The sequence below is a fragment of the Protopterus annectens genome, chromosome 5.part0 (genome assembly GCF_019279795.1).
Source record: "Protopterus annectens isolate FY-2018-M chromosome 5.part0, PAN1.0, whole genome shotgun sequence".
In the NCBI taxonomy this organism is placed as follows: domain Eukaryota; kingdom Metazoa; phylum Chordata; order Ceratodontiformes; family Protopteridae; genus Protopterus; species Protopterus annectens.
The window spans coordinates 1,079,519,482-1,079,533,061 of NC_056735.1; the positions used below are offsets into that span (position 1 = coordinate 1,079,519,482).

The window sequence follows — 13,580 nt, forward strand, 5'->3', positions numbered from 1 at the left end:
GATGATTCAAAAGTATGTCCTGGCTTTCTACCTGAATTAAACAATCGTCCAGGTATAGGTATATTTGAATATTTCTTTGCCTGCAAAATGCGATGACTGGGGCTAGGCACATTGTGAATACCCTGGGCGAAGTAGATAAGCCAAAGGCAGTGCAGAGAACTGGTAGTGATTATAGCCTGCTTTGAAGTGTAGGTATCTTCTGCAAGAGTCCCTGATTGGGAATGTGCATGTATGCTTCCTTTAAATCGAGTGTTACCATCCAGGCATATTTTCCTACCATAGGAAACAACTGGTGAAGAGTCAGCATCTTGAATTTTGGAATCACTAAAAAGGTGTTTAGAGTAGACAGGTCCAGAATAGGATGCTATGAATTGTCTTTTCTGGGTACCAGGAAAAGTCTTGAGTAGAAACCTTGTCCTTTTTCCCCTTCTGGTACAGTTTAAATAGCCTTTATGTTTAAAAGAGAGAGTATTTGCTTTTGAGCCTCTGCCCACTGATTTGGGGGTAAATCTGGGCAACCTTTTGGCATTGGTAATGTGTGGAAGTTAAATCTGTATCCTCGGGACATTATATTTAAAACCTATTTGTCCTGGGTAATGAGTTCCCAGTTTTTGGCCTGCAGACCAATCTTTCCCCCTAAAGGAGCATTCAGTTGGGAAGTGCTTGGAAGTTTTAAAATCAAGTATTGAGACAGTTTTCCATAGGGGGGAGTCTTACTACTCCCAGATTTTGAAGCGGAAGCCCCCCACTGCTTAGTCTTGTGTGTACTCTGGGACTGAAACCTGGGGTTTCTGCTGTGTCTGGGTTTGGATTGAGAAGGCCTGGAAGGGGCCAGAAAGGACCAATTCTTAGAGGGCTAATGCCTACTAAATCTTGGAGGTTGAACTTGTCAGAAATCTTTAACAGTTTGTATATATTTAGCTTTATTTATTAGCTTTATCTTCCATCTTTTTAAGAACTTCCTCAGCTTTGTTGCCAAACAGGCGTTCCTGATTTAAGGGACCATCCAACAGTTTAGCTTTAATAGGATCAAGTAAAGATTGCTCCTTAAGCCAAGCATGCCTTCTGAGTACAGACCCAGTGACAGCAGCCCGGCAAGAGGCCTCTAAAAATCAAACCCACATTGCAAAGTATGTTTTCCAACCCGTTCAGCAGAATGCATTAAATCCTGTAATTCCTTATTTTCAGCACAGTCAGGAATCAACATCATTTTCTGTTTAAGCAATCCAATAATATGTTGTTGATACTTTAACATATGAAACTGACAGTTTAAGGCCCTAATGGCCAAGGTTGCAGAGGTGTAAACCTTCTTACCCCATCTATCCAGCGCCCTGGAGTCTCTATCAGAAGGGGTAGGGTTTTTGGCAGTAGAGGCCTTAATGCCCTTGGGTCCCTGTAAAATAGTCTCTGGATCCGCAATAGGATTTTTAAAAAGGAACTTGTGAGAATCAGGAACCCTGTAATATCTGTCAGGTTTTCTGGGAGCAGGAGGCAAAGAATCAGGGGCCAAACATGATTCCAAAAAGGCATCATCAACAATGTCTATTACAGGAGGTATAGCTAAAGGCCTATGCTGAGGCAAAAGGAAGAAATCCCAAAGCCTCTTTTTTGAATCAGAAAAATCCTGGCTTTCCCAGTGGAAATGCTCCCTTAGAGTGTGCAAGGTTTCACCAAAAGAAAAATCCTCTGGAGGGGAAGCAGAGGGAATAGAGTCCTCTGCATCAGAATCCTCATAAGTAGATGAGGGTAAATCCAGATCATCAGAAGAATCAGAAAAATCAGAATCCTGGTCAGAAGATTCATAAACAATTTCAGCCCTAGGTCTCTTAGAGGGTGGTTGGCTTCCCCTGATTAAATTTATAAGATCTTCAGCAATTTTTATCATTTGTTTTTAGGCATAGAGGCCTGAGCATGCGGCCTGGGCGAAGGTTTTCTAGGCATGGTTCGAGGTTTAGGCCTTAAAGAAGAAGGAGGCATTGGTTTAACATGCAAGTCCGTAGGCCTGAATACACCCTCAGTAGCCGGTGCCTGCACAGCGGCTCCGGACCCATCCAAGGTAGAGACATCCACAGGTTCCACAGTTGAAGCATCTCACGGCATACTGGACTCCGAATGGGTCTCAGTAGAGGCCTGTAAATCAGAAGTAGCAGGTATCAATTGCTGCAAAAGCACCTCACTGAGTACCGGCGAACTGGCGACTGGCTTAGGAGAAGCATCGTCGTCAGCTTTAGACTTAGGCGGCCTGTCTCTGACTTTATCTTTGCGGTTTTTTTGGAATTTCTGTAGTCGGATGGCTTACAAACAACATTTCTGGATAATTGAACTGAGAACCAAAACAGAGGCGAAAATATACCAACGCCGTATTGTGCGTTGATTAAATAAAGCATAAAACCGACAGCAAGGTACGCTGTAGTCAGAGCCTAGGCAAGGAATACAGTACTCAGGGACTAGGCAAGGAATACAGTACGAATGAAAATCTTTGTGAGGTATTTGCTTTTCACAAGAAATACAATTATTAACTTTTACTGACATCTGTATCATGCAATATAAAGTTTCCCCAATGGGGTACTTATCTTTAGTTGAAGACTTCGGTTCTGAAACTCGAAAACGAAAATTTCAGGAGTCGGCCGACCAGCACTTGCGAACTGCTTCTGCTTTGGGCACCGCACGGCAAGAAAGACTGATGTAATGGCATCAGCTGCATGTTTTATACCCCTGACGATCTGACGTCATGGAAGAAGGGACAGCAACCGACGCAGGACCCAAGATTTTGTTAATCAGGCCGACTGAGGGGTACTGCAAGCAGATAACCCCAAATGTGATGACTGCAACAGTGAAACACGAAGAACATCTACCTTCACTCACTGATAGCCACCACCAAAACCCATCAGTTATAGCCACTTTGCTGTGAACACCTCTTCTGACTGTAATAAAAAGATAACATCTCTCAACTTCTTAGCAAAAGAATCAGAGAAAAAGCAAAAAATAATGAGGAACAAATGCTCAGAGTCAGAGACAGATTTCTTTAGAAAGTTGTTAGAATAACTGTTCTTGCACTGGTATGCATTTTCTGAAGGATATGTAGTCTGAAACTTGAACACCTGTCATTATTTAGTGACTACAATCCTCAATGATTTTACAGAAATCACAAAATTTACAAAGAACAGACCAAAAATACATGCACAATCAGGGGCATTCTACAAAATCTGGGATGGTTGAGGGATATGTAATTTATTTATTTTTTGTTAACTAGGTGGTAGTAGACTGGTCTACAGACCCCTTTTCAGCAATGACCTGTGACACTGTGGTATTATGATATGCACAAATACATAGATTAATAAACATTCATTAACAGCAAAAAAGTACAAATCCCACAATTTGAAAACAAAACATACATCTGAACCATTATACTGCACACATGACATTTTATAAGATCATAAGTTCACAGTTAAGTACTAGTCTAGCTGTCCTTGCGTGCCATCTTAAGCCTAACCAGTTTCCTTTTTTTTTCTTGAATTAACCTTTCCCATTTGGTGACAGACTGGCCTTATCTATAATATGGTTGACAATTATATATTGTCCCAATAAGAAAAAAATGGGTCATACCATAGATAATCTGAGGGGATCCATGCATGGGATGAAGCATTTAGGAGCTGCCTCTATCAATTAGCAGTACAGGGGAAAATCCTGGGGTAAATTTTTTGTTTCACATCCATTGATCCAGGTTGTGCTTGAATATGGACAGGAATGAACTTTGTTTTATGTGGATGGGGAGTCTTTTCCAGTGCAGCAGTATCCTCTGTGAGATACATCTGTCCCACCAAACCATTCAGTTTATGTTGCAGAACAGGTTTGGATCCCTAGGCAGAGTATTTCTGTTGCCAGATGTGCAGTAAATCCATCAATATTGGGTCAAAGGATGCCACACACAGGTCACCTTTTAGCAGTCTATAGGATACAGAGTACAGTGACAGGACTTTGAGTCGGTCCATGTAGGACATGTTGTACAGAGCGTGTATCCTTTTATTAGTTATCTCTCTGGGCATGTGGTCTATATTTTGGAGAAAGAAATTGCAGATTTTGCAAATATGCAAAATCATTTACATATGCTGATAAATTATCATTACTGTCTAATTCAAAACTATGCTGAAAAGCATCCTACAAGTAAGTGAAGCATTTATCTATATACATTTTTACAAATGGTGTGCTGTGTCATAACATATACTGTAAGATTTTCAGATAAAATATGTCACATTTTGATGGAGACAATCTTCTTCTTTCGGCTTTTCCCTGTTTGGGATCGCCACAGCAAATCACCTGTCCGCTCATGATTGGCAGTGGAGTTTTACAGTGTCGAATTGCCAGCCCGGCACCCAACCTTCCACAGAAGGAGCACACATGCACGCACGCACGTTTAAGGCCAATTTAGTGTGTCCAATCCACCTGCAGCATGTCTTTGGGATGTGGGAGGAAACCCACGCGACCACAGGGAGGACATGCCGATGCCACACAGAAGGCACCCCAGCCGAGGATCGAACTGGAGAACCTCTTGCCGTGAGGCGGCAACTCTAACTGCTGCACCACCGCGGCCGCCAATTTTGATGGAGACAATAAGTTATCTACAATACAAACTAGGAGAAACATGTGGAGAACTTGGTTCCACATAAATCATAGCCACAAATATTCCAACATATTTCACACAACTGCAGATTTTTCTGGAAAAAAATCAGATGGTGTGAACAAGCAGAAGGACAAGTTATTTTCGACCACAAACAGCACCCCCCCCACTAACCCGACACAATTATAGCCACTTTGTCAAAGTAACCCAATCAGCATGTGATAAAAGTAGCTTTCAATCTCTCAGGGCAAAAATCAGGACCCCCTCCCCCAAAAAAATAATGACAGGCAAAGGCCCAAAAATCAGAGACAGGTTTAAAATAATCCTCTTCCACCGTTAGAAATTTGTTGGAATAATGCTTTTAAATGTCATGTATTTTCTTAAGGATATGAATTGTTTAGGTGACATCCTGACCCCATGTGCAAAATGGGAAAAAAGAGGGGGGGGGGTTCTGTATAAATTAAATGCTTGCATCATTCTGTGACTACAATCCTCAACGATTTTCCAGAAAAAAAACACACACATTATATATGACACAAATCAAAAAAATGAGGCATATCAAAGACCATTCCAATTTTGTTTCACACAGTTGACAGAGAATAAATATATATGTATTCCAGAGAAATGCACACTAGTCCTGTAAAAGCAGAACTATAAAATGAGAAAACAGCAAGAAGGTAAAGAGGGGAAGCTGCTTTTATCCACATCAGGAATCCCCACTCACCATTAAGTGACTGCAATCCTCAAAAATTTGTCAGAAAACAACAAACTTTATGAGACACATACTAAAAATATGAGGCAAAGTCATGGGCATTGTATGAAATTAGGGTCAACCTCAACTTTGCTTCACAATCAATATTCTAATGTATTTCATAAAAAAATCACACTACCCCTGCAAAGCCAGGCTTTAAAATGAGCAAACAAGAAATCCACAGCCAGTCATCCCAATTACTGACTGCAGTCTTCAATGACATGCCACAAAACCACAAATTTTAGGAGCTACAGATCAAAATTATAAGGCAATCTCAAAAGACATTATGTGAACTCAAGGACAGTTTCAACTTTGTTTTACACAGTCATCGGGAATAAATATTCCAACGTACTTCATATAAATGGCACACTAGTTCTGCAAGCCAGAATTTAAAATGATTTAATAACAAGAAGGTAAGTTGCTTCATCCACAGCCAGTCCATCCCACTTAGCTGCTGCAATCCTCACTGATTTGATACAGAACCAAAAAAAGCATGAGGGGCAGACTAAAACATGAAGCGAAGTCAGGGACAGTCTGCAAAATCAGAGACAGTTTCAATTTGATTTTACACACAAGACAGTAGCAAACAAATAATACAGCCAGACTTAAAACTATGCATACAAAAAGATGTTTTCATCCAGACTATGAAATGATCAAACAGGATAGGTCGCTTTCATCCACAGCCAGTTCTCTCATCCTCATTAAATGCTTGCAATATTAAATGACTTGCCAGAAAAACAAAAAATTTATGAGATGTAGACCAAAGCATGAGGCAAATTCTTGGGTAGTCTGCAAAAATTAGAGACAGTTTTAACTCTGTTGTACACTCCAAAAGAAGCCAAAAAGCAATGCAGTCAGACTTTAAACTGAGCAAACGGCAAGCTGTTATCACAGCTTGGCTGCAGACCCTCTCTTTTACTGACTGCAACTATTGACTGTTATCACGTTGCCTGGAAGATTAAAAAATACTTGCTTCACACTACTGTGAAACTTTACAGCAGTTTGCACCTCTCCACCATAGTATTTAATATTTCCAGACTTTCTGCTAAGGAGCAGAAAGTTGTGGTGCTGTTCCATAGGATCGTGTTATTTATTTATTTTATTTCAATTAAATTAATGCTTCTTTACTGTAAAACAGTGCTAGCAGTTCATGCTGTGCAAGCACAAACAGGAGGTGCTGTGAATATACAAAGAAAATACAAAGTCCATCATTCAATGCTTCACTGGGCCATTTAATGCTTTTTTTTTAAATAAAAGTAAATGTGTTTACAATTATGTTCAACATTTAAGCTAGATAAAATGAGTTAGCAGTGCTGAACGTTACTAAACCTTTTAAAATAAAATTATTTTGTTGGATGGCCATGGGTATTCCCCAGAGCTGTGAGCCCAGAACTGCTGCTTAAAATTGTCCCATTATCATCTGCCACTGCCTCGTTTCCATGAGTTTCTGCTACTATGCCAACTTTACAGGACTGCACTTCTTTTCATGGTTTCAGAATACTGAGGACACATGTCTGTTCTGTCCTTCTCTTACAAAAGCTGCCTAGCCCTGCTGCTTACATTTATTTTTTCCACAATTTAACTCCTGACCCCCCCCCCCCCAACCAGGTCTGTAGTTCTATTCTTCTATTCCACAGCATGGTATCCAGGCCCTGAACAAACACACTACCAAAGCAGTCTAATGTATCTAAATTTTATTAAAAAATCCATAGATGGATGGATGCATGAAGAAGAGAAACAGGGACAAATATGAAAAGATAATGATTGGAAATATCCAAGGTCTTAATTCAAAATCAGGCAGTGTGATGATTTCACCTTGCAACTTCATGTTTTATGAACAGTGACTGTTTTTATTATCTAAAAGCAGTGACGAAAAATTAACTAAAAACAGAAAAACTGAAGAAATCATTTCTACTACTTGTTTGTTTACAGTACAGACTGTATTCCAGTTTAGTGTGCTATTGGTCCACATTAAATGTGCAACTTAAAATGTACATTTATAGATGAAGGAAAAGGAAACTTTTTTCTTTACATCATTTTAGGGCTTTGGTTTGCATAAATCCATTTTAAACACAGCTAAAAATGGTGAATGTATGCACAGCTTTAAATCAATAGCTTTTTAAAATGAGTACTTACCCACAGGAATTCTTGCAAGTACATACAAGAACATGTTAGTAGAGATGCCAAGCAGAGCATAACCTAGTGCACTGAATAGGATACAAGCCAGAAGGGAATATCGTCTTCCAACAACATCACTCCAGCCGCCCTGAAAAAGAACAAAAGCAGTTCACTTTGTACTGAGAGATCTTAGCGTTCAATAAGTTTCTATCAGTACTGTGACACAAAACAGCAAACACACTGACATACGTTGTTACCATAATTCTGACCTGTAAATATATGCAAGAGAAAATGCTGACACACTGTGTTACAGCAGGACCGGATGCACGAAACAACAACGGTTTAAAAAAAGACAAGGCCTGAAGTGATCCTAGACTCTGCCCTCTAAGCTATGATGTAGGATGCCAGCTAATGGAAGCCTTCGTCTATACGTGACTGTGCAAGCAGGGAAAATTGACCAACCACAGTATAACTTAAATATGAAGAACCAGAGGACACAGATATTGGAAATTCAGGCTTAACAGTGCTAACAGTGGGTGGCAGAATTTTTAGAGAAATCATACCGAAGTCCTAGATGCCCCCTCCTCTGAAAATGTTCTTCAGCAGAATCCTCTTCTTTGTCACTTCTGTCTTGTCCCTCTGTCTATAATGCCTCAAAAGCATTATGCACCCACTGTAATTTTTTTCTAATTATTTCAATGTTTTACCTCACTCCACTTGACCCCTATTTTCTGATCGGGCTATCTTTACTACCCGTTGTAAATTATTTTAAAATCTCTGTGCATCTTGTTCTCTTTCAAATTAAATACAGTTTACTTGGTGGTGTGAACCTTGGATCTAGATGACTGTCACTGATGAAGTGACACCCCAACCACATGTTATAAATGGGAAAAAGGAGGCTGTGGATGGATGAACGGATGGACCAACTTTCTTGTACTTTATACACAATAGTTTGCATTCCCTTTTTTGTACCACCTGCCCACACTACATAGCACTTCCCTGACAAGACATAATGGGTTTACTATCATATTTTCGAATGGAACTCCATCGACTGCACTTTTGTCGAAAACATGAAAATCGAAAACGGTAATGTCGAGCTCCAAAAACCAACCTAGGAACGGGTTTTAACATGGGTCGAGATAGGTGTTCACTGCTATTGCCGAACTAAAAACCTCTCCCCTATCCTACCAATACCAATACCCATACCCCTGAAAATGGGGGGGGGGTAAAGGCCTAGAGAGATAGAGAGAAAAAACAGGGGGTTGGAGGGAGGGAAACCTGGACTGCAACAGTAAATACACACGAACATCTACATTTATGGTACGTGTACACAACTGTACTATGTTTCACTGTTACAGTCATCACACTTGGGTGGATTCCCAAAGCTGAAGAAGGGTGGAGGCAGTCAGGAAGAGTTAGGGCTGGTTAGAATGCCCTGCAGGACTGCTGTTGCAAAGCCTGCCCTGGATTTGGAGAAGATAGGCACATGGTAGTCCTTGGTGAAAGTGTGTACTGAATTCCAGGTAGCAGCTTCCAGGATGTCTCTGGTAGGGACTCCCCTGTGGAATGCAGTAGAGGTAGATGCTGCCCTAGTTGAGTGTGCCCTGACCCCCTGTGGGGTTGGTTTCCCATGGTGCTTGTAGTAGAAATGGATGCAATGTGCTATCCATTTGGATATAGTTTGCTTAGAAATGGCCTTGCCCTCTGCCCCAGTTGCAAAGATGACTAATAGCTGGTCTGATTTTCTGAAGGCGTTAGTCCTATCCAGGTAAAATCTGAGCTGTCTGTACATGTCCAAGGAGTGCAAGATCCTTTCCCCTTTATTTTGAGGATTAGCGAAAAAGGTTGGCAAATGTATGGATTGACTGAGAGCCACACTGGACACCACTTTAGGCATAAAGGAAGGGTTTGACCTGAGAGAGAGCCTGTCAGCATGGAAAATAATGAAGGGTTTCACAGCCGTAAATGCTTGTAGTTCAAACACTCTTCTAGCTGAAGTGATGGCTAGAAGCAATGCTGTTTTCCAAGAGAGGAATTTTAAGTCTGCTGATGCTGCAGGCTCAAAGAGTGAAAGTGTGAGCTTTTTCAGTACAAAGTTAAGGTCCCAAGCAGGGGTGGTTGCTCTCCTTGGTGGCCTTAAGTTGTTTGCCTCTCTCAGGAACTGTTTGATAAGAGGGTGCAAGAAGAGAGGTGGCTCAGTGTTGTAATGGGCCGAAATGGCTGAGGCATGAATCTTAATGGAAGAGAAGGACAAGCCATTGTGGAGTAGATCTGCTAAGTACTCCAAAATTAAAGGCAGGGAGGGCAGAGTTGTGTCATCTCCTTTAGCTAGGCTCCATGAGCAGTATCTTTTCCACTTATCCGCATAGGATTTCCTTGTACTGGGTTTTCTGGCTTCAAAAATGACGTCCATCACTTGTTTGCTTAGAGCTGCTGGGATAGGACTCAAGGGATAAGCCAGGCTGCAAGCTTTAGGGTTTGCAGTTGCGGATGCAAAATCTGCCCCTCCTGCTAAGAGAGCAGGGTAGGGTTCTGATGTTAAGTGCCATGGTGGCACCGATGTCAGGCTGCGCAAGAGTGGGTACTAGTGCCGGTGTGGCCAGTCTGGGGCAGTCAGAATTGTCCTCAGTCTGTCCTGTCTTATTCTGAGTAATACTCTTGAGAGAAGGGGCAGATGTGGGAATACATAAACTGAGAGATTGACCCACTGAAAGGATAGGGCATCCACTTTCCAGGCCCTCCTGTGGGGGTTCCTGGTGCAGAATCTGCTGAGCTGGTGGTTGTAGGGGGAGGCAAAAAGGTCCACCTCTGGGGTCCCCCATTTCTGAATCAGAAGTTTGAAGGTGCTAGGCTCTAACTGCCACTCGTGTGGTCTAGGAGATTTCTGCTTAAGTTGTCTGCCAGTGAATTTTGATTGCTTGGCAGGAATTGAGCTTGCAGATGGACTTGCATGTCCAATGTCGTGTTCCACAGAGCCATGGCTAGCCTGCAGAGTGGGTAGGAATGTGTTTCCCCCTGCTTGTTGATGTACCACATAACTGTGGTGTTGTCTGTTTTTATTAGAAGTTGCCCTGGAAATAGTAGGGGTGTGAAAGCTGTCAGGGCATTCTGCACAGCTAGCATCTCTTTTTGGTTGATGTGCAGGTGAATTTGACTTGGGCTCCAGTGGCCATGAATGCATTTGCCGTCCATGTGTGCTCCACAGGCATAGTCTGATGCATCTGTGGTTAGGGATTGGGCGGCTTGGGGTTGAGAAAAGGGCAGTCCCTTGTTGAAACTGCATGCTTCTGTCCACCAAACAAACTCTGTCTTTAGACAGGGTATGATAGGAATGACTTGTTTCCAGGTCCTAAGAATGTTGGCACCAAAGACTTTGTAAGTACCATTGAAGTTTCCTCATATGCAATCTTGCATATGGAATTAGCAGTATGCATGAGGCCATGAACCCTAGGGCCTGAAGTATTTTTCTTGCAGATAGCTGGGTTCTGCTGGCCATTTGTTTGAAGTAGGCTGTCAAATATAATTGTTTTTCTGAAGTGAGGAATGCCATCTGGGATGTTGTGTCCAAGCTTGCTCCCAGGAATACAATCCTTTGACTGGGTACCAGTTTTGATTTATATTCATTGATGGTGTATGCCAGGGAAGTGAGGAGGTTTTTCACAAATGTCAGGTGCTGCAACAGCAATTCCTGGCTGTCCACCTGAATCAGGTAGTTGTCCAAGTACAGGTAAATTTGGATATTTCTCTGCGTGCTGTATGCAATGGCTGGAGCCAGGCTTTTTGTGAATACTCTGGGTGCAGTAGATAAGCCAAAGGGAAGTGCAGAGAGCTGATAATGCATAGATCCGGCCCTGAAATGTAGATACTTCCTGCATGACTCCCTTATAGGGATGTGCAAATGGGCTTCTTTCAAGTCTAGGGTGACTAACCAGGTATCCTTGGTTAGCATAGGTAGAAGCTGTTGCAGGGTAAGCATTTTGAATTTTTGTACTACCAGGAAGGCACCAAGAGCCCTCTTTTCTGGGTACTAGGAAGAGTCTGGAATAGAATCCTTAGCCTATCTGTTCCGCTGGAACCGGCTGAAAAGCTCTGATGGAGAGCAGGGATAAAACCTGGTTTTGAGCCTCAGCCCACTGGTTTGGAGGAAGGTCTGGGAACCCTCTTGGAGTTGGCAGAAAAGCTCTGATGGAGAGCAGGGATAAAACCTGTTTTTGAGCCTCTGCCCACTGGTTTGGAGGAAGGTCTGAGAACGCTCTTGGGGTTGGCAGTGAGTGGAAGTAAAATTTGTACCCCTGGGATACAATGTTGAGGACCCATCGGTCTTGTGTGATGGATATCCAGTTTTTTGCATAAAGGGCAAGTTTTCTTCCTAGAGGCACAAGCAAATGGGCAGAGGTGGGGAGTGGAGTGGAGAAGTCACTGTGAGTTTATTTCGTAAGGAGGTGGCTTACCACTCCTTGCTTTGGGGGTGGGGACATTCCATTGCTTAGATCTCTGCATACCCTGAGACTGTAATCTGGGTGGTCTGTTTCCCCTGGGCCTGGTTTGAGATGGGCAGGAGGGGGCTGGAAATGACCAGTGTTTGGAAGGGCAATGCCTACTGAATCTAGGGGGTGGCACTTGTAAGATTTCTTTAACAGACTGCATAGACTTAGCTTTTTCTTACATCATTTTAAGAACCTATTCTGCTTTGGTGCCAAACAAACTGTCCTTGTTCAAAGGAGTGTCTAATAACTTTGATTTGACATGGTCTGGCAGGGTCTGTTCCTTGAGCCAAGCATGTCTTCTCAGTACAGAACCAGTGACTGCTGCCCGTCAAGATGCCTCTAGGGCATCAAAGCCACAGTGCCAAGTATGCTTGCTGACTTGGCTTGCAGAGTGCATAAGCTCCTGCAATTCCTTATTTTCTGCACAGTCTGTAAAGGTTGCCACCTTTTGTTTAATAAGTTCCATAATATGTGGCTGGTATTTCAGCATGTGAAACTGACAATTTAATGCCCTAATAGCAAGAGTAGCAGAAGTGTATACCTTCCTACCCCATATGTCCAAAGCTCTGGATTCCCTGTCCGAAGGGGTGGGATTCCTGGCTGTAGTTGCCTTGATACCTTTAGGCCCCTGGGAAATGATCTCTGGACAGTAGTAGGATTCTTGAAAATAAATTTGTGAGTGTCAGGTACTCTGCAGTACCTGTCTGGTTTTCTAGGGGCAGGAGGTAAAGTATCAGGAGTAAGACTGGATTCCATAAAAACATCATCAACAACCTCCAGGACAGGGAGTATTGATAAAGGTCCATGCTATGGCAAATCTAGGAATTCCCAGAGTCTCTTTTTGGACTGAGGATAGTCCTGGCATTCCCAGTGGAAATGCTCTCTTAAGGTATCTAAGGTTTCACGAAAAGAAAAATCATCAGGAGGGGAGGCAGAGGGAATGGATTCCTCTGCATCTGAATCCTCATAAGCAGATAAGGGCATGTCTTCCTAATCAGATACCTCAGAGTTGTCGGACTCCTGGTCTGTTGAAGCTGAAGGGGACTGGTCTCTTTTCCTCTTAGCAGGGGAAGGCTGACTTCCCCTAATCAGCATAATAAGGTCTTCTGCCATTCTAAGCATTTGTCGTTGAGGCATGAGAGGAGATGCATGCGCTTTGATCGTCAGTTTTCTAGGCGTAGCACATACTCTTGGCCTAAGAAACTCGGTAGTTTTAGATAAAAAAGAAGTCAGTTTGAGATGAACATCTGTAGTGGGAAGAACTGCCTCAGAAGCCGGTCCCTGCACAGCGGCTCTGGACCCATCCAAGGTAGAGACATTCGCATGTTCCATAGTCGAAGAAGAGTCTCGTGGCATACTGGACTCTGAATGGGTCTCAGTAGAGGCCTGCAAATCCATAGCAGTGGGTATCAAGGGCTGCGAAAGCACCTCACTGAGTCCCGGCGAAGTGGCTACTAGCTTAACGGAAGCATTGTCGGCAGCTTTGGACCTATGGGGTCTGCCTCTGTCTTTATCCTTACATTTTTTCGGAATATCGGTAGTCGGATGGCTTACCGAAGCCATTTCTAAATACAGAGATCAAGAGCGGAAGAATTTAGCAACAAAG

General features: G+C 42.6%; 1 protein-coding gene across 1 annotated transcript in view; it reads right to left on the minus strand.

Annotated features, from left to right (window-relative positions):
* MFSD9 (major facilitator superfamily domain containing 9) overlaps nt 1–13,580 on the minus strand; it is a 500,650-nt gene that overhangs the window by 164,147 nt on the left and 322,923 nt on the right. The window contains exon 4 of the mRNA XM_044070949.1: nt 7,506–7,635. Coding sequence (XP_043926884.1) covers nt 7,506–7,635 — 130 coding nt within the window. The remainder of the gene's footprint in view (nt 1–7,505; nt 7,636–13,580) is intronic.